At 45.6% G+C, this 22,396-nt stretch overlaps 1 protein-coding gene across 8 annotated transcripts in view; it reads left to right on the top strand.

Annotated features, from left to right (window-relative positions):
• Positions 1 to 22,396, top strand: part of SDK1 (sidekick cell adhesion molecule 1) — a 954,524-nt gene that overhangs the window by 689,236 nt on the left and 242,892 nt on the right. For all 8 annotated transcript variants that reach the window (XM_017894742.1, XM_017894733.1, XM_017894760.1 and 5 more), the window contains one exon: positions 1,995 to 2,176. In XM_017894742.1, the coding sequence (XP_017750231.1) occupies positions 1,995 to 2,176 (182 nt within the window). The remainder of the gene's footprint in view (positions 1 to 1,994; positions 2,177 to 22,396) is intronic.

Raw genomic sequence — 22,396 nt, forward strand, 5'->3', positions numbered from 1 at the left:
CCAGTTTCTACCTTTTCCCAAATGGCTGTCTCAGTCCCATTTGTTTTAAGAGTTCATCTTTTGTAGATGGTGAATGTAAGTGGAAATGCCTGTCACACAGGTGACTCCATGCCAAGCCTTTCTCCCAGTGGCCCACTGCCTTGAGGACCATCGTGCTACGTCGGCGACCTGAACACCCCCTGGGAATTGCACGTGTACTTGCTTGGTGCAGGTCATTCAGTAAAGGAGTCAGAGGTGGACACATTATGAAGCCACAACGTGATTTGATAACTTGACTTTCATTTTTGCCCATCACGGAATAAAGCTGTCCTTCCCTGAGTCTCCCACCAGGCAAGCCCAGGGGCCACTTGCTCCTTTCAGGCAAGAGACAGAAGGCGGCCTGGTACCTTCTTGCTATTCAAGGGCCATCTGCTTTTGATCATTTGTTTTCTATCAAACAGGCCCCACCAAGCGCACACGGTCGGCAGCAAGAGAGAGTGAGAGGATGCTCTCGGAAACTCCTGATTCTTGTGAAGAACCTTGTATGACCATTTCATGATTTCCTCACTTCCTTTTCAAGCCGTCCTTCTCTTGGGAAAGTTGTTTTACATTTTAGGGCCTGAATTTCTAGGTTTCTTCTCTGCTTCGATGTCAGCAGCCTTACTGATGTTCCGGTCCACGCGTGTCCTTCTCAGCTCCTTCCCCTTCGGGCTCAGGTGCCCTGCCCCCATGGGACCACACAGGTAATGGACATGGAAACTGCAGAGCCACCGAGCTCAGAGATCAGCATCCTGGAGGAGCCTGAAGATTTCCACACGCCATGACAAGCCAGCGGATTTGCTGCCACTCAAGTGTGGGACTGTGAGGCAGGAGCCACTTCTGGGATAGAAATCAGAGGCTCTTGGAAGCTGCAGGATGACAGGGTAGTCACTCCTACTGGGCATCCCCTGGCTTTACCCAGGGGTGCTGATCCAGGAAGGCTCAGTAAATTACCTGAGTCAGTTCAGTGCATTCACTTCTATAGACCAAATCATGGGGAAATGTTTGCTAATCAAAATGATACTATGACAGATCTTCTCACAGTACACACAGCAGTTTCCTAATTTATACATCCTAAGCCCTGAGTTGTGTACATTGTCTTCTTTTTTATAAGCACTACTTGAAATTTCCGCCTTTAGTGCACTGAGAACATAGTACCCAAGCGCCCACCTGGGTCTTCTACAAAACAATTTGTCATACTCAGCACTGCACTGGTATGTTAGAAGTTTCAACACCTTTTCAAAGCCGCTTATTCCAGTTCTGGGATGCACCTGGACAAACCTGCAATTCCTAAATGGAGCTCTGTCCCTGGAGACCACGAGACCGTGTGCTGCCCGGTTCTAGAGCTCTGTCCCTGGAGACCACGAGACGGTGTGCCGCCCGCTTCTGGAGCTCTGTCCCTGGAGACCACGAGACCGTGTGCCGCCTGCTTCTGGACCCGCTTCTGGAGCTCTGTCCCTGGAGACCACGAGACCGTGTGCCGCCCGCTTCTGGAGCTCTGTCCCTGGAGACCACGAGACCGTGTGCCGCCCGCTTCTGGAGCTCTGTCCCTGGAGACCACGAGACTGTGTGCCGCCGGCTTCTGGAAGTCTCCCCACGTTTCAGACTCACAAGAGGAAAGTGTTTCTCAAACTGATTTACAGCAGCTCCCCGATGGAAATCATGTCTGGAATTTTTGGTCCTAAGTCACTGTAGTCCCTAGACGAGTTACATGTAAAAAGCTGTAATTTTTTTCTTAACCATAACGTAGTTGAAATGTCAGTTCCATTTTGCCTTGAGCTTATAATCACTGTGAGATTAGAGCACACTTTTCCAAATCATCGAGTTAGGAAATAGTATTGTTTAGGGCTGACCTCTCAGCTCTGCTCCTGTTTATTTACTTCCATTTCCCCCTCACCCTGCGGAATAACCGTGGGTAAACACACTTCCCGGGTTCAGTTGTTTCTTGATGGTGATGGGCTTCCTTTGTGGCACAGGTACCGCCTGGCTGGCCTTCCCGGAGAGTACCAGCAGCGGAACATCACCAGCCCGGAGGTGAACTACTGCCTGGTGACAGACCTGATCATCTGGACACAGTATGAGATACAGGTGGCAGCGTACAACGGGGCCGGCCTGGGCGTCTTCAGCAGGGCCGTGACCGAGTACACCTTGCAGGGAGGTAAGCGTGTCTCCAAAACCACGAGGGGGCGGGATCTTTGCCGGGGAATGGGATTTGCAAAGTTTGATTGGAGTATGTTAGAAAGAAAAACAGAGAATTCAGTCCCCTAGGGAACGTTTACAAGCAAATTCATCATGTATTTAATGGGATCTCTCCAACTATTCCTCAACGAAAGCAGAACCGTAGATGGGAGACACATGCTATTCTAACTGCTTTTTCGGAGACTCAGGAGTTTCTGTACATGCCCTTTAGTGGGTGCATCTAGTCTTGAAAAGCCTGTGGAACTGGATCGTTCTAAATGGATTGAGTGTAGGTTTCGCAGGAAAGTTGGCAGTGGAGTTCTGTGTGACACTGTGAGCGTTTTTCAAAGAGCACGGTGATGATTCACAGTTTTATTTTTAACAATGGAACATGATGATTGGTCATCGAATTTGCAACTTGCTACTTTCTTTGGTTGCCCTTTTCAGTTACACAAGCGCACAATCTACTAGGTCCATAAAAACCGCCCCCACCGCTGGAAAAAATGACCAGACATAAACGTCATAAAGCCAGTGGTTCTTAAACACACGTGGTGAGGCCCAGGCGTGACATGGCAGGCCTTCCACAGCATCTGGTTCCTCCACTGTTTCCTGAAGGACTCAGATCTCAGCCCCAGGAGGAGCGAGGGTTGGGAGGTCTCCTCTGCATCTGCATTTCACTGTTACTGCTCTTAGCAGGAATAAATAGACCCTTTCCTAACGCAGCCTCATTTGTCCCACAGCAACCCAAATCCTTGCCCAGGGAAGTCATTTTTCTACCGAGTCTAAAACCCTTTTTCACTCTGCGATTTATGCCCTCGCCTGATTCACAGGTGTGATTTTATTTGCTTAGGCATTTTTATTGCTACCAGACCTTGACCTTTTTCAAATGATAAGGTTTCTGACTGCCCACTTCTCTCCCCAAATCATGCCTGAGACCTAATGTTCCTTGATATTACATGCTGTTATTATCATCCCGTATTGATTGGCTGTCTGTTGTCATCTGTAAGTCCATAAATCCTCCTTTATAAATTAAGTGCAGTCAGTTCTGCCTGCGCAGTGACTAGCAGAAATATTTAAAATGCAGGACAGCCAGGAAGGACCTGTTCATGTGCAAGTAAATCTTGATTACTCATTCGAAAAGGAAAATGGCTGAAAACCTGGACAGCTAATGTTTGCTTTAATTAGTCTATTTAATCAAATAACAATAAACGTAGAAACACTTAAAAAGACTCCTATTGCTATTAGTAATCCCTTGTTACTATTAACCGTGACTGTTTCATTTTATTTCCGGTGCATTTGAGTTCTGCGTGGGGCAGAGGGAAGCAGATCTCCACCTAATTGAGAAGGGCTTTGAGGCTTTGGACTCTGGCTTTTATTCAGTTGGCATTGGGGAACCATGAAAGGCTTAAGATCTGTGAGTGACATGAGCAAAATGCTGCATTAGGAGGCGGAATCTGTGTGTGAGTGTGCAGGGAAGGTGGGAGGCAGGGAGCGGAGAATGGCAGCAGGGACTCCAGAGACAAAAAAAAATGAAGTGATGAGTGTCCCCCAGCTCAGAAGCCTGGCAATGAGAAGAGATAGGGATGTGAGTTTGGGTGGGACGCCATCGTTTTCAAAACAGCTCACATGGATTCCGGGGTCTTGCCTCCCAGCAACCCTGTAAACGAATGTAATTCGGCCCCACAAGCACCTCCCAGTACCTCCTGTACAATAGGGCTGGGTATAAAAACAGGAACAGGCCCAGTGCCTCCTGTACAGTGGGACTGGGTATAAGAACAGAAACAGAGCCCAGACCCTTCCTCAAAGTGCGGACAGTTTATAGGAAAGAGCAGGGCAAGTTTCATTTTCAGGCACCTGTTCATAGGAAGATGAACATTAGCTAGCTGGAATTTAGTTGGTCTGAAATCACACAGGCCACTAAGGCAGAACTAGCACTGACTTCCAGGCTTCCGAGACAAGGCCGCTGTTCTCCGAGTGACATCGGCTGCCTCTGATGTCACTAGGACTTGAGAGGAGATTTTCAGCCTGGTTGGTGAGGGACTGTGCTTAGACTGGTGGGCTGGGGTGCACCACCCTAAGATGGTGGCGCAGTGGATGGGTTCCCACCTCCATGTCCAAGTAGTCTTCTGGATGGGGAAATTACTAAATTATGCTTTGCTCTGGGAATGAACTTTTTCCCGTATGTGATGAGAACCTGACTTCGATTGGTCCAAATCTGGTTCATCATCTATACTTTAAAAAAAAAAAAAAAAAAAAAAAAAACACTATTCATGAGTGAACGTTTGTGACTAATGCTGTACGTGCAGTTTCCCGTCTGCAGCTCAGCTTCTGTAGCAGCACCATCCTTCCCTTGCTTGGGTGTTTGACATTGGGGGTTGACATACAGAGCCCCTTATGGGTCTCGGGGCAACCAGCAGACACAGTTGTAATTCCTGTCTTCGTGTCTTCTTCATGTCTTCCACCTCGGCAGTCCCAGCACCCTCGTATGGATGTGGATGGCGCTACCTTCTTCCCTTGTAAGCCCAGTGTGGAAACGCAGGTGGGCCTGTTCTCCCTTTGAGGGACTCAGCCCTCCCTCTCTGGATATTTCGGACTCCTATGATTTCAGTGGGATGGTAAATGCCCCTGGGGAATCTCCCCAGAGCTTGCTGGGTTTGGGCAGGTCATGTCATGCTTTTCTTCCAGACCCTGGCTCCAACCCTAAACTTATTCCTGGGCCACTAGGATCAACATCTCAGGCTTGTGACAGCCTCGGAGATGCCAGGCACCACCAACCTGATCTTTCTTTGTTCGAGGGACATGCTTGAGTCCCAGGATAAATTGGGGGTGATAACACTTACTGACCAGAGCATTAGGACTCTATTCTTGGATGTGACTGGGGTCAGGCACGTGGCAGGCAGCAGAAGGGAGTGACCGATGGCCCAGGGGACAGGGCTGGCTCGGCTGGCTGCACAGCCTCGATGCTTCGGTGTAGTCAACTGCACTTATCCCTCCGCGCTCTTCAAAGACCTTCCAGCCAGCCACGCCGCCCCTGGACAGAATGAAGCGAGGGTATGAATTCTGTCCTGAATCCACGTTCCCCTCTGTGACAGTACATGGCTAGGGGAGGACGTCAGACCCCTAGTCTAGAAAGAGCTGGGGAGGTGAAGGGAAGACGGGGCAATGCTTGCCTGGCTCTGGAGGGGAAGATGCAATGAATGGGATGGAAAGGGATCTGCCTAGAAGGAGGTACATGAGGAAGCAGAGTGACAAGAGGGACCGTGAATGCGTCAGGGGGACAGTGGTGGGGGCGCAGTGAGCGCAACGTGTTTCACACACACGTATATATTTACACGTTTCTGGATACGTGAGCCCCAGAAAGACCCTTCCCGGGAGTTCATCCAGGCCTCACTCCGTGTTTACTACTAATGTGCCTTCAAGAAGCACCTGTGCCGTTCTGTGCCTCCAGTTTTCATTTGTAAAACTGTGGCATTTACACCTGTCCTGACTCAAAGAGCACTGTGAAGAGAAGATGAGATACTACATGAGAGAAGGCTTTGAAAACGAGGAGACATCACACACATGCCAGCAGTGTGGCTTTGTCTGTATTCGTTTTTCCACTCTGATGACACGTGTCTACTAGGGTATTTGAATGCTTCCATAGGGGCCATGGCACAAGTAGAGACCTGGGGGCCATCTCCCTGCTGACAGTAAAATCAAACCCAGACACTCAAGAATTGATGTGAGCGCCTGTGGTATGCGTGGAGCTGTGGGACAGGCCCTGACCCCAAGGGTAGGGAAGATATCTGGTGTGTCATCATCCGTGGGGACCTGCAGTCTGGCCCCGGAGGTGAGACTGACATTCATGAAATAAGAGCAGGAAGTAAAAGAGAGATCAGCCTTACTCATGCACGGTCACCCCTCGGTTATCTGCAGATCGGGGTACTGGGCGTGCTTTGAAGAGTCCTGAGTCAGCACCCAGAGGAATGGGCTGTGGACACAAGGCTGTGCCTAAAGAGGCTCTCCCTGTGACCCACGTGGCGGCGGCACCTCAGAGTTTGCAGCTGTCTTTGTGGCTTACTAACAGTGTCTGGCTGCTCACAACACACCCACAGTGACAGGAGCTTAAACAGGATGGAGCTGTGTTTTTACTTCTCTCACATTGGGGGTTGGGCGGACATAGTGGCAGCTCCAGGGTCATCAGAGAGTCGGGGTTCTTTGTCTGTTTGGCTGCCACTTGAGCATGTGCCTTAGGTCACAAGCCTGCTGTTGCAGTGCCAGCCATTGCATCCCCATTCTAGAAGACAAGGAGGAGGAAGGCTCAGGGCTGTGCCTCGAGAACGAGTGTGCCTACCTTTAAAGAACTTTCTTAGAAGTCCCATTGGCTGCTGACTCTGCTTACAATTCCTGGAATTCTCTCTGTGTGGGAGAGACTGGCAACGTGGCCTTCCAGCTGGACACATATCTGTCCCTTATTAAGGAAGGGAGGGGAAATGGATATGGGAGGGGAAGCTCGCAACTTCTGCCTCACTTTCTTTTCTTTTTTTTTTTTTTTTGGAGACGGAGTCTCGCTCTGCTGTTGTCCAGGGCGGAGTGCAGTGGCACAATTCTCGGGGCTCACTGCCAAGCTCTGCCTGCCGGCGGGTTCATGCCATCTCCTGCCTCAGCCTCCCAAGTAGCTGGGACTACAGGCACCCGCCCACAACGCCCGGCTAAACTTTTTTTTTTTTTTTTTTTTTTTTGTATTTTTAGTAGAGGACGGGTTTCACCGTGGTTAGCCAGGAGCGGGTCTCGCATCTCGTGACCTTCAGATCCACCCGGTCCTTGCGCCTGCCTCGCGCAGGAGTGAAAACTGCCAAAAGCACAGGTCCTCCAGGCCATGGCCTTCCCACCCATCCCCTGCAGGCCCCTCAGCCTCAGCGCCCCCCAGCTCCCGTGGGGCCTGTTTGGGACCATTAAGTGTTTTTAGTGGCTATTGCTGCTGGGAACCACACTTAGGGCGGCCCTTGAAGTACCTCCCAGCTATTAGCACTGGGATTGCTCAAGGCAGCCTAGGAGGCCTGGGAGTAGGTCCTTGAGCTGAAAAGGGCAGCTAATTAAAAGCCTGTAAACTGAAAGGGAAAGCATAACTCATGAAATTATTATTATTTGTCAGCATAATTTGGGAAATTATTGGAATGTTCTACAAACAGAATTTGACAGCGGGGGTCGGAGAGCATGCAGAAGCGGCAGGAAATGCCCCAGCCAGGAGGGAGAAGGAAAGGACCCTAGGGCCCACCAGCCTCTTTTACTCCTCACCCCTCAGGTGAATGGGCAGCTTGATGGCATCTGGGGAAATGAGATGTAATTCATCTTGACTTTAATACGGCCCTTGGGTTGAGCTCCTCCTGGAGAAAGTATCGGAACGTCAGGGAAAGGATGTTGCCGCGTGCGCTACCGTTAGGTGGCTGTGGAACTTGTAGACTGCCCATCTCCAAGATAACTCAGCAGTGACACGCATTTGCCTGGGCTGAGGGAGGGAAGGGCACTGTAGGCACCAGCAATGCAAGCATGGAGCAATGGAGAAGCTGTTTGGCTGCAGGGAGGTAGCATCATTCTTTCTAGAGCATAGAGGGTTTTTGGGTCTCCAAATGTGTTCCCTTCAAGGCAATTCCTTAAGGAAGATGAGGCAGTGTGTAGTGAGGCGGCAGTGCGATGTTGACTCCTGAAAGCCCATTTGGAACCCACTACCACTGTCCACACGGCCTTGTCTGCCTTTTTTTTTTTTGCTGCTGCCTGCCTGCCTTCCTTCCTTCCTTCCTTCCCTTCCTTCCTCCTTCTCCTTCCTTCCTTCCTTCCTTCCTTTTTCTTTCTTTTTCTTTCTTTCTCGGAATCTCGATCTATCACCAGTGCAGTGGGCGATCTCAGCTCACTGCAAGCTCTGCCTCCCGGGTTCATGCTATTCTCCTGCCTCAGCCTCCTGCGTGACTGGGACTATAGGCACCCACCACCACGCTCCGCTAATTTTTTTTTTTTTTTTTTTTTTTTGTATTTTTAGTAGAAATGGGGTTTCACCGTGTTTGCCAGGATGGTCTCAATCTCCTGACCTCGTGATCCGCCCGCCTCAGCCTCCCACAGTGCTGGGATTACAGGCGTAAGCCACCGCGCCCTGCCGAGTTTTTCTTTTCAGTCCCATTTATGGCTGAGATATATTTAAAATGCATGGTTTGTCCACTCCAGTTCTTCGCAAGCTCTCGGCATGGGCTAGCACCTTGGACACATGGGGATTACTTAATATAAACTTTCTAACTTTCCTGATTCCTTATCCCCCTTCATCCACCATCCCCCATTATCTTGTCGGCCAATCCCATTTAATAGATTTTATTAACAGTGCCTCCATGACCTTTTCCACCCAAGGCGTTTTAAAATGGGACGTATTAACTTACAAATTGATCAGCAAAGCTCTAATACAGTTTCAGCCAAGTGAACTTTCTGAGGGGTGAGAGGAAAGGTTGGCGCTGCCACAGAAGCTGTGGCCTGAAACTCCGACAGACTCAGTTCCGCATGTCAAATTTCCATGATGATTACCCACGATGAAATGGAAAATAACTGAAATTTACTCAAGAATTTTAAATTTAAATAACTGAAATATACTCAGAAATCAATACACTTTTGGTTTCAAGTGGAAAAAATTCTGTAGAGTGTAAGTTGGGTATAAGTGAGTGCCCAATATAATTAGAAACATTTTTCTTACTGCCAGTGTTTACTTCAGCAACTTTCTAATAATGTAGCTTGGGAGGGAGAGTACTGTAGTCATTCGAAGCAATCAGTAGTTCATGTTCGATGCTGACTTGCTGTTTGGCTCACAAATTCAGTTTTTGTTAGAAATTGTTCAAATAATGATGAAAGACACAGGAAGAAAGAATGTGGCTGTGAAGTTTTCAGGTGAACCTGAGTGTGGAATACTAGACACTGCCAGGATATAAAATGTAATTGATCACAATTTTGTCCTAAAAGAAGCCTGTATGGATTAGCAAACTCCTTCTATCCATTTTTTAAATTCATCCATTAAGACGCAGATGTTGGTTTTTCTACAAAGGGTCCAAAGACAAATTATGCTATAAATCATCATCATTCTGAGCACACCAAGATTTTCCTTTTTTTCTGGCTTTATTTCTTTATCATTTTCCTTCTTGTAACAGGTATATTTGTGCTCTAATGATTTATTCTGGTTTCAGAACATTACCTTATAATGAAAGAGAAATATTTCATATTTTAAAAGAAATGGGAAAAACATTTGGTTATCCACATTTCTAAAACATTAGTAAAAGCTCCTAAATGTTCACTAGGGCTTTGAAAGGTTTTCTAAAGTAAGGATTATAAATGAGCACTCTGTTTGCAAGCCCCATTCTTATCTCCTCTTGGGAAATTCTCAATGTGGCATTAAATGACGTTGCACAAAAGATTTGTTTCTCAATCCCTATGACTTTCGAGACCTCAGGCTGTACCTGCAGAATAGGATAATGTTCCAGATTCTCCCAGCATTGCCTAAAACACTAAGTGAAAACTGAACAAAATAGATATGGGATGTTCCATTAGGGGTGGGTGTCCTTTGGTCTTTTAGAACCTACAGGAAAGGAAAGGACAGGAAGCTCGCACTTCAGGGGAAGCCACCGTGTACCAGCCTTCACCGTGCTGTACCGTGTCCTTACACCCACCGTCTTACTCCATTCATCCCTGGGGGTCACACAAGATAAGCATCATATCCCTACTGGACAGAGGCAGAAATGGAATCTCAGAGAGGTAACTCACTTTGCCAAGGTGATATAACTGGGCAATGCTGAGAAATGCCAGAACCGAAACCTAGATCTGCTGGGCTCCCAAGCCCAGGCTATCATCTGCCATCACTACAGTTTACGTTTTTTGTTTTTTTTTTCATTCTATATATATCAGGCCAGGTGAAAAATGGCTTCCAGATTCCTACAGCCATGTGTATGTGGAATAGAAAAGACGTGGGCGCGCCTCTCACTCTGCTGCCATGTAGGGTGGGTTTGCAGTGGTTTCTGGGCACTTCGGACTGCAGTGCACAATGAAAACTCTGTTTTGCATTGAAACCCAGCACACACACACACACACACACACACACACACTGAAACAGAGCGTCCATGGAACAATAGTGACTCTCCCAGTGTATGATGTACTTTGGTATTTTCTGTTCTATTCCATTCTGTTTTATTCTTTAAAACAATGCTGCTGCGACCACGGAATTGATTTCCCTATCCACGAGTGCATTCGTGACCTACAATTTGAAAAATCCTGAATCCCAGCAATACAGGCTGTTTGGTTTGACTGATTCTTGCCTCCCTTTCAGAAAAAGCCTCTGCCGAGCAGAGGATTCATCAGGGTCTGGGCTGTGAAGCCTGTCTTGTCCCTCCAACTGTAAAGACAGACAGGGGTCTGAGTGAGGGCGTGAGCAGGGCCGCCAGCCAAGGCACAGAGCGGAGGCCTGGGGTGGAGCGGGGAGGGTGGGATATAGCATCTGTATCCGTGCAGATCACCCCTGTGCACATAAAGAAGTGGTTACTGGGACTTGCCCTTCACCTGCCACTAGAGGACAGGTGGAAAAATAAACTGATCTAAGTTACTGTGAGCATCACCTTATTTTGTGACTCGCAGGCCTTTCCTGCTAGCCTAGGAACCCTTTGAGGGCAGGGGCTGTGTCTGATTTGTCTTTTTTCTATGTGTATCCCCGTATCCAAGCACAATGCCTGACCTATAGGTAAACAAAGCATAAATAGATGTCTGATCGAAAACACAGGACTTATTGTTCCTGTTTCAACACCCGGTGCTGCACCAGTTTTATCTCCGTCTTCAGCACCACAGCCTGCCTTCTGCCGTGACTCTTGCTATCTGGAAATCTCAGAAGAAAGCAGTCCCAAGCCCTATCACATGTGGGTTAGGCCTTCCTGTCTTTCTGCTTCATGATTTCCGACAGCAACCCTTCCTGGGTGTCGCCCATACTGAGCCTGGCTTTGCTCAGGAGCCTAAATGCAGAATCTTTTCTCCCTCTCCCCTGCTGGAAATGCTGAATCTGGGACTGCAGCCTAGAAGGTGCATGGGGAAATTAGGTCCACGAACGCATCCCCAGTGTTGGGGAGGTATGCCGCTCACCCTGGACATGCCAGGCCACAGCACTGGTCCTCAGTCCCCATGCAGCGTGGAAAGGCCACTTGCCCCATGGCTGGGGAGGAGAGCTGGTTGTGGGAAGAGTGGAAGAGAAACCACAAATGCACAATTTTCAGACATGGAGAATGCATGCAGATAGGTGCGTGGGAAGCGGTGGTTGGGAGAGGAAGAGGAGGAGACACCAAGTTGGCCGGAGCCTAAGCGAGTGGCCAGAGCTTCCACCCTCGGTGGCCTTGGGCCTGTGTTTTAGAAGCTCAGTGTTTGGCATGGGTGAAGATATATTTTAGGAATTAAACTGGTATTTTGTGAATAGAAATAACATCTTGTTCCCAACTGGCTTCAGAGTCAGAGGACTGGGTTCACGAGGACCCGGTGTGCAGACAGCCTGCCAGGGCCTGCGGGCTCTCCCCACGTGCTGTGCCCCCACCCCAGCCTAAACACTAGCCCCAAATGCTTCTCCTCAATGCCTGGCAATTGGAAAAAAATAAGTTCAGAAAGGGACACACAAAACTTTTTAAGTGTTAAAGTATATTCTTCTGAAGGCCATCAGAAAAGATACTCGAGCTTATTTGTCAAAGGTTTGTCAACCTAATAATGTGGTAGAAATGTTTAATGCAGTGAGAACCCTCAGGTGTATCAAAACTGCAAGAACCATAACAACGCAAGAACTCAGCCATGGCCCATAGCAATCTGGAATTAATGATAACACCGGCACACAAACGGTAATATATACACCCACCCAGCGGTGTGTGGCCAGTGATTCTACCAGGTAATGAGCTCTCCGCTCCCTCGTTTGAAAGGCGTATACATTTAATTCTATGAGGTAACCTGGAGAAATGGACACCTGTGAATCCCTGCTACATACTGGATAGATGCATCAGCCCCCTCATAGTTGAAATCATATACGTTTGGGATCATGAAAAACAGGGCGTGTTGTTGTGGCAAGGACAGGAAAGTTTATGCTTCTTGTGTCATGGAGTAGAAGCAGTTCCCTTGCTGGTGGCTCGGCTCCCAGCTCCTGGCCTGCTAGAGGAGATTGGAGCCAGCAGGTGGGCCCTGAATGGTCCAGTGAAGGCTGCCCGACACCCAGGAGAACTGATACTGCACCTGAGGGTCACGGACAATGAAATTTCACTGTGTAAAGACACAGAGATTTCATGGTTTATCTATAACAGGGAAGGTGGTGTTGCTTCAGTAAATACAACTAGGCTTGTTAGAATATCGGACAGTGCACTCTAATTTCCTTCTGTGCTAAATCCAGCTGATTTTACAGCATTCTCAGTGGGCTCCTTAGCATGTTTAGGTGGGGTCTGCACAGTCCTGTAGGGATGCTAATAGGATGTAGCAATCGCTCATTTCTTACCACAGAGGCCTGGATATTCACATCCACCTAGCCCAGGAGGGCCCATGAATTGCTCTCCCAGCACCTCCTACTATCACTTTATTAATTTTTTTGGACATGTTGCAAATCTCCAAAACATCCTAGAGCTCCATGCTCAGCACAGGTTTCCTCGGATTAACCATTATTTTCAACTCTTTTTCCATTTACGTAGATGGAAGAGAAGATGAATAGTAACTATCTTTACTCAGGGGCGTTGCAAATAAGCTTTGTATTAATTTCATGACATTATTTGACTTAAATATCAAAAATAAAAATGTGTGTCTCTCTTTTCAGCGGCAGAGCAAATACCTGCCTGACATAGTCACAGGCTCTGTGGGCTGTAACCGGCAGCACACGGTCCTGGGGGAGGAGAGGAGAAGTGGGAGAAGGGGCTTGTGGGGACGAGAGTGGGGGATTTCTATCAACCAATTAATTAGGATCTAGATACAATAAAAGCAACAAGCAAAGGAAGAATGGAGGAGGGGAGGGAGAGAGAGGGGGAAGAAAGAAAGGAGCAGGGAGGAAGGCAGGCAATTAGGTAAGAAGGGGAGGAGGCAGGAAGGGAGGAGAAAAAAAGCAGAAAAACAAAATGACAGTGGTAGTTCTCAGAGATGGTCTGTGGACCCACAGCATCAACATCTCCTAGGAACTTGTTAGAAATAGAAATTCTCGGGCCTTACTCCACATCCACTGAATCAGAAGCTCTTTTTTTTTTTTTTTTTTTTTTTTTTTGAGACAGAGTCTCGCTCCCTCGCCCAGGCTGGAGTGCAGTGGCCGGATCTCAGCTCACTGCAAGCTCCGCCTCCCAGGTTCACGCCATTCTCCTGCCTCAGCCTCCCGAGTAGCTGGGACGACAGGCGCCCGCCACCTCGCCTGGCTCGTTTTTGTATTTTTTAGTAGAGACGGGGTTTCACCGGGTTAGCCAGGATGCTCTCGATCTCCTGACCTCATGATCCGCCCGTCTCGGCCTCCCAAAGTGCTGGGATTACAGGCTTGAGCCACCGCGCCCGGCGGAATCAGAAGCTCTTACCGTATGTGTTTCGACATGCCCTCCAGGTGATTCTAACACCCACTCTAATTTGAGAACCTTCTTTAGGCATTGATAGGTAGAAGAATGTAGTACCACGAACTAATAACCATGAGCCCACCAGCTGTCGTAGTGGAGGGCTTGTGCTGGCGGAGATCAGTCCAGGCTCCTGGAGAGAAACAATAAGCAGCAGTCCCCGGGAACCACAGCATGTGACATGTGACATCACCACGTGTGCAGGCAAGTCTCTCAGAAGAAACCTCAGCTGTGTTTCAAGAAACTCTGGTGGTTGGGTGGGAGGCTGGAGTCTCTTTAAAATAAAGGTCATGACTTTGGAAAAAAGGTGGATATGGGTGATGACACATTATCTACATAAGAGGACTAAGCTGTTGGGACCAAGGTGAACCAGTGAAAACACACGTTTGGAGGAGACGAGAATTTCGTAACACTCTGTGTCCCGCATTGCCACCTCCAGCCCTTTGTAAGAGAGGCTGGGACAGTCTCACTGGCCACACTGAGTTCCGGTCGAGTAACCCTTTTCTTCTGGTTTTGATTGGCTCCCTGTCAAGATGAATGGGAATTTTGTTAGAATATGGGATTTTGTTCTGACTTGTGATGGGGTTCATCTCAAAAAGGAGAAGAGGAGGCCGGGTGCGGTGGCTCACGCCTGTAATCCCAGCACTTTGGGAGGCTGAGGCAGGCGGATCACAAGGTCAGGAGATCAAGACCATCCTGGCGAACACAGTGAAACCCCATCTCTACTGAAAATACAAAAAAATTAGCCGGGTGTGGTGGCAGGCACCTGTAATCCCAGCTTCTAGGGAGGCTGAGGCAGGAGAATGGCGTTAACCCGGGAGGCGGTGGAGCTTTCAGTGAGCAGAGATCGCACCACTGTACTCCAGCCTGGGGCGACAGAGCCAGACTCTGTCTCAAAAAAAAAAAAAGGAGAAGAAGAGTCCATTCAGCGGAAACCCTGTTGGAAGATGAGGGGTGGAGAGGAAATGCTTGGACGGAACTCTGCAACACTTGATGGGGACGGAACTCCAGGTTCACGTAAAAGGAGGACGCCAAGAGAAGCACAACCCTGTGATTCCCAGGAAGCCATCACCAGGGGTCATGTCAGGTCCTCTCAGAGTGAGGCACGTTCTACCAACCCCACTTCCTTTTCAGGGGGGTCACTGAATTGATAGACCTAAATACTGTATTCATCCTGTAGCTTGATTTTCTTTCTTTTATTTTTTATTTATTATTTTATTTATTTATTTATTTTGTGAAGAAGTCTCACTTTGTCATCCAGGCTGGAGTGCAGTGGCACAATCTTGGCTCACTGCATCATCCACCTCTTGGGTTGTAGCAATTCTCATGCCTCAGCCTCCCGAGTAGCTGGGATTACGGGCATGCGCCACCACACCTAGCAGATTTTTGTTTTTTTTTTTAGCAGAGACACGATTTCACCATGTTGGGCAGGCTGGTCTTGAACTTCTGACCTCAAGTGATCTGCACACCTGGGCCTCCCAAAGTGCTGAGATTAAAGGCGTGAGCCACCATGCCCTGCCGATTTTCTTCCATTCACTCATTCATTCAGTAAGCACCTTGTAGATAACATGAGAAATATGGATTGGGTGAGAAGTAATTACATGGATTCCCACTCACACCACCCACGCAGGGTGAGGATTGAGCTATGCCCAAACAGTGTGATTTACTTGATCAGCCACCACTTGGAGGGTGACTCCATCAAACTCCAGCACGCTGGGCTTCTCCTGGTCAGTACTGTCTGTGACTTGGAACAAATGGAGATGGCATCCCTATCAAATATGCAGGTGTCACAACTGAGGGGGTAATTCATCGATTCTGCCCCAGAATCAAAAATCAAAAATAAATTGCTTTGTTAGATTGGTGGTTGGAATCAACAAACTGAAACATAGAAAGGATAAGCCAACATGCTGCACTCAGATACACTAACCACTTACATGACAGCAGAATGGGGAGACATGACTTGCCACCAGTTACCATAAAACACTTGGGGTTTACACCCAGAGAGAGCCAGGACCATAATTTAAACTCTGTGTTTGACAGGTTTCCAGATCGAGGCAAATGGCAGCAGCATGCAGCCCTGTGCTGGCTAGATGCACGCCAAGCATCAGCTCTGGGTGCCTGGCCACCAGGGGAAGTGGGAAAATTCAGGGTCCTCTGAGGAGCAGAGCCAGAGGGGCAGTGCTCCGTCTGTCTCATCGTGTGAGCCACAGAGAGAGAACCAAGGCATTTGTTCCGCCTGTCGTAGTCAAGTCCAGTTGGATATTTTTGTGACATTCAAACAGTGTGACAGCTATATATGTGTACGAAAACAGCTTACGCAGAAGACAGAGGGGAACCAAAAGGCAGAAGGTGCCAAAAGAAAGGTTTCAGTTTGGCATAAGGGAAATCCTCCTTACTAGGTACACCCAGCACGAGTTGATGTGAGGAGCAGGAAAATTGGGTCCAAGAAGTTTTGCTGGCAGAAGTTGACGGGTCGCAGGCTTGGGTGAGGTGACAGGACTCCTGCCCAGCAAGCTGGCACATGCCATGACCTCGGAGGGCCCCTGGGGCACCTTCACCTCCAGTCTCCATAACTCTATCCGGACATCATCAACTGGATTTTCATATGTGCCTCGATGCTATGAAGCTTCACAGAAGAAGCACTCTGCACCAAAACTCGGGTGATTATAATTTCATAGAACAAAACCATGATGCCGAACAGAGTGCATGTATTCCAGCTTGCCTCCATGCTTTGGCACGTTCCCAGGTCGCACTAGCCTTCCCGCTGTGTTTCCTCTGGCAGTTCTCGCTTATATTTAAAGCTTTGGCTCAGGAACTGTCTCCTCCCTAGGGCCTCCTTTAAAGAATTCCACGCTGACCCTCCCTGTAGCACTATTACACAGAAGCGTAAATGTCTGCTTCCCTCACTACACTATGAGCTCCATGAAGGCAGAGACATCAAACTTAGATTTGTTACATAAACACGAAGAAAGGACCAGGTTTCATAACAGTAGGCCCCTATGCATGTGTATACATTCATATACACGCACACACAGACAAGTATACATATACATGTATACATACACATCTGCATCTATATATACACAGGCACACACATGCAGGCATGTGGACATGTACATGGGCACAGACAAGTCTATATAAACACACATTTAAGTATACATAGATATGTGCATGTACGTGTATATATACACATACTTCTGTACATCTGCACACATACACATATACATGTAGTTACCAGACAAAATTGGCTTCTATGTAATTGAAAATCTAATGCCAAAATAGTTGTTTCAGCAAAATATAATACTTATAAATTGAACTTGTATATTTTGCCGTATTATTAGTCTGTAATCTTTTATCACAGAATTTTCAGGCAGGAAAGGAGAAGAAAAGTTTGCTAGCCAATGGTAATGTTACTCATAACAGAAAATCAGTAGATTGTGTCCAGAAAAAGAGAGGACTAAGGATCTGTATAAACATCTGAATTATGTGTGCATAAACATTAGAGCAAAAGTACAAAAACCTTCCCGATTACTAAAACGTATCAAAAAAGAGAGAAAATAAAACAGACCACATAAAGACACACACACTTACATATGTCAAGAAGTGTACATGTAATTATATGTGTAGCAAATATCTACATATTAATATATGTTGATATGGCAAATGTCTACATATTAATATATGTAGATATGGTAAATGTCTACATATATTAATATATGTAGATATGGCAAATATATGTAGATATATGACAGAACTGAAGTGAAATTTCTTGATTATATCAATAAATATAATAGACTTAATTGGCTTTATAAAAATTAAAACATTTCCACAGCACTTTGGGAGGCCGAGGTGGGTGGATCACCTGAGGTCAGGAGTTCTAGACCGGCCTGGCCAACATGGTGAAACCTTGTCTGTACGAAAAAGACAAAAATTAGCCACACGTGGAGGCACATGCCTATAATCCCAGCTACTCCGGAGGCTGAGTCAGGAGAATCACTTGAACCTGGGAGGCAGAGGTTGCAGTGAGCTGAGATAGCGCCACTGCACTCCAGCCTGGGCGACAGAGTGAAACTCCGCCCTAAAAAAAAAATACATAGATAGATAGCTGGATAGATAGATAGATCATGTCCTAGGCCACAGAAAACCCAAACAGGTCCAAAGAATGCAGAGAAATGCACCAGGTAAGTTGCAGATTAGTTTTATATTAAGAGAATTGATGGAAATGCTAAAATGATAAAAGTTATCAAAATCCAGCAGTACATTTAAAACAGTAGATCATATTCAAGTGGGATTTATTCTAAGAATGCAGTTTTGACATTTGCCAATATTCAACACCCATCTGGAGTACAAACATAATAAAATGGAAATGTATTGACATTTATTCAATACGGTAAACGGTGCATGCACCTCAAACCCCCAAATCTGCATTCCCCATCTACTTGACTGGGAAACCCTACAGGCATCCCTGCTGAAGGCAGAAGCATTAGGTAGTCCACAGTCTCCTCTGCTCTTTATTATTGAAATTGACACATTTGCCACAGCCATAGACAAGAGAAAGCAAGGTGAGGTATAAAGCCCAAAAAGGAAATGATTAAACTATCTGTATTTGCAGATAATAATATTTGGTATCTAGAAAATACTACAAACAATAAAGAATTTAGCAAACTAGCAAGCTATAATATCAGCATGTAAAAACAAACTGACTTCATATGCACAAACAAAACACAGCTTGAAGTCGTAATCAGAGAGAAGATCCCATTTACAATAGTAGAATAACACTAGAAAAGAAAAGAAAGCTGGGGATAAACTTAAGATCTATTGAATACATATGAAGAAAACTACAAATGCTCCTGGAAGTTACTAGAGAAGGTGTAAACAAATAGACCATGTTCTTGAACAGGAAGACTCAACATCAGAGAGAAGTTAGTGCTTCTTGTGTGAATTTAGAATTGTCACATGATCCCCAATAAAACATACCAGATTTTTTTTCCAGAGCTAGAAAAGTTAATTTAAAATTTATTCATAAAATGAATGAGCAAAATAGCCAGGAAACTTCTGAAATAAAAGTAATGAGGGTGGACTAGTCTCCTTTAGATATTAAAGCATACTGTAAAGCTCTATAACTAAAATGGTGTGTCTATTGGTGGATGACTAGAAGATGCACAGAACAGAACAGGAAGCCCAGAAGTGGACCCCATTAGATATGGAAATTTAGTGTATAATAGGAAGGCATCTTGAATAACTGAATAAAATAGACTTTTTGATAAGCATTATTGAAATAAGTGAATACCTATAGTGGAAAAAATACAAAACCGTATCCATTCCCTACCCACATATACAAGGATACATTCCAAGTGCATCAGAGATATCAATATTAAAAATATGAAACTATACAGGTACTAGAATAAAACACTAGTTTTAGTCTCTCCAACCTGAACATGGGGAAAACTTGTCTAATGATGACTCAAAATCTAGAAGCAATAATGAAAAGATTGATGACTATTTACAAGTTTTAAAAAGCTAAAGTATCCCATATGCAAAAAACAGAATGGGCAAAGGAAAACAAGATAAATGGCAAATTGGGGGAAATACGTGCAGTTTATATCCCAGAGAAATGGTTAATATCTGTATATTAAGAGCTTCTAAAACAGAGAAGAAAAAGAAAATTGGAAGAAAAATGGGCAAGCTGTATGAAACAAGAGTTCACAGAAGTGCACATGGCCCATAGCCACAGGAGAACATGCTCAACCTTGTCCACGTAACACATAAAAACTGAGGGTACACAGAGACACTATTGCTTACAGATCAATGTGATAAAAATTCAAAAGCTTGACAATACTCTGATGAGGCTCGGGGCAGGGGGAAGGGGCACCGTCATTCATTGCTGCTAGGAATGCAATGATACAACCCCTAATTTATTCAATCCAAACACATCAATCAATGGGTGCTAGAATTAGTGGGAGAAGTTTGATGAGGAACAGGATATACTCCTCACAAAGTATGTGTATATCACAAAGGAAAAAAAGAGAGTAACTTGACCCTGGAGAAACCTGGCGGGGAGTGGGTGCAGTTAACATCCCCAGTAATGGGGCACATCAGAACTGTGTACCACTGGATAGGATGCGATGACAAGAACACAGCCTCGCCTCTGTGCTATTTCTGCCTATGATGCAAGCCTGAATCGAGTTAAAAGGAAACATCAGATGGACTCAAACTAGGAACATATTGCACAAGAAATCGGACTGCAGCCTCCAAAAGTGACAAGGTCGTGAAAGTCAAGAACTACTCCAGATTGAAGAAGACGAAAGAGACATGATTCCTAAATGTAACATATGATCGAAATGGGATTCTGTCACCACAGAAGACACTGTGGGGAAACAGGAGAAACCATAGATTAGATGGCAGTGATGTGTCAGTGCTGACATCCTGGTTTTGATGGCCATATCGTGGTTACCTGGTGAGTGTCCTTGGAAGTACATATTCCAGTATTTGGGGATGATGGGGCTCATGTTAGCAGCTCACTGTCAGTTTTTTTTTTTTTTTTTTTGTATGTCTTTATACAATTCAAATTTGTTTGTAAATTTGAAATATTTCAAAATGAAAATTATCTTCGACATTTAAAAATGTTTCTCCTTCTTTTTTATTTAAAACACAAACTGGTGCAGCCTCTAAAGGGAGACAATTTAGCAGTAACTAGTGAACCTGTTTACCTTCTGACTCACCAACTCGACTTTTAGGAATTTATTCCGGAAATGAACTTGCAGACAAATGAAAAGAGAAAGGTACAAGACTTCACTGCAACACCATTTGTTATAGCAAAAGACTGGAATCTACCAAAATGCCCATCATTAAGAGACCGACTGAGTAGACCATGGTATATCCACACGATGGCGTGTTATGTATCAGCAAAGAAGAGGACGAGTTTGAGAACTAGAGCTATAGGGAAAAAGAAGGTACCAAAATAGAAATCAGGATTCTCTGAATATATTTGCTTATAGAATTGGCTTTGAAAGCATGTAAATATATTTTATCTATTCATGACACTAAATTAATTTTTTTTTTTGAGACGGAGTCTTGCTCTGTTGCCCAGGTTGGAGTGCAGCAGCACAATCTCGGCTCACTGCAGCCTCTGCCTCCTGGGTTCAACCGATTCTCCTGCCTCAGCCTCCCGAGTAGCTGGGATTACAGACACCCCCCCCCCTGCCCCGCTTTTTTTTTTTTTTTTTTTTTTTTTTGGATCTTTAGTAGAGATGGGGTTTCACCATGTTGGTGGTGCTGGTCTTGAACTCCTGACCTCAAGCAATCCATCCACCTTGGCCTCTCAAAGTGCTGGGATTACAAGTGTGAGCCACCATGCTCAGCCAGCACTAAATTAATTTTTAAGCCTTTGGAAAAGAAATTCTAAAAAATGGAAGGCAACGTTAAGCACAGGGACAGAACTGTATACTGAGTTGCTGGCATAACAATATGGAAAGTAACTATTTCACATAACTTTGAAAGATGGAACTTTGACTGTACATCGTAGTGGGATGTACTCTTAAGGACAAAGAAAATAAGGTTTTCAACTGTTTTCAGCTGTCAGAGTGTTGGTGGGAGTGGCATGGCAGATTTGTGTCTTTAAGACAGTTGTAATTTTTGTGGGGCTAAAGCAACTAAGTGATTATGTTGATGTCTTTGGGAACTGAGGTTTTCAGCCCAGTCTTAACTTTAAATCTGAATTGGGACTATAATGATTTTACTTTTGAAAAAAAAAGGATTACATGTAAAAAGGCCTGGAAATAAGACTTAACCTAGTGGCACTTAGCTTCCTAGTAACAGAAAAATAAGCAAGTTTCTTGGATAAATACATGATTGCAGGTCAGAAGCAGATAATGTATAAGATGGAACATCTCATCATTCCAAAAAGCAAAGATACTACGCTATCAACTATCAACGTGGGCTTGTCAAAAAGACTCTTAGGCCAACTTGAAGAGGCTCCTGCTAGTTAAAGATGGGAAAGTTTACAAATTCATAATAATAATAACTGCAGTGGACTGAAATGCTTCAAATACATTTCAATCCATAACTATTCAGTACTGAATTTGTATGAAACTTCCAAATCAAAAATCTCTTTTAAGATTTTTAGTAAGAAACTGGAGCTTTATTGGTGAACATAACATTTTCTACATCTGGTTTTATTCTTGTGATGACTTCATTCAAGACTTTTTTTTTCTTTTTATTTTTTTTTGTTTTTATTATACTTTAAGTTCTAGTGTACATATGCACAACATGCAGGTTTGTTACATATGTATACTTGTGCCATGTTGGTGTGCTGCACCCATCAACTCATCAGCACCCATCAACTCATCATTTACATCAGGTATAACTCCCAGTGCAATCCCTCCCCCCTCCCAACCTCCCCATAATAGGCCCTGGTGTGTGATGTTCCCCTACCAGAGTCCAAGTGATCTCATTGTTCAATTTCCACCTATGAGTGAGAACATGCAGGGTTTGGTTTTCTGTTCTTGCAATAGTTTGCTGAGAATGATGGTTTCCCGCTGCATCCATGTCCCTACAAAGGACACAAACTCATCCTTTTTTATGGCTGCATAGTATTCCATGGTGTATATGTG

Source organism: Rhinopithecus bieti, unplaced genomic scaffold (assembly GCF_001698545.2).
Source record: "Rhinopithecus bieti isolate Rb0 unplaced genomic scaffold, ASM169854v2 scaffold_1017, whole genome shotgun sequence".
Taxonomy (NCBI): domain Eukaryota; kingdom Metazoa; phylum Chordata; class Mammalia; order Primates; family Cercopithecidae; genus Rhinopithecus; species Rhinopithecus bieti.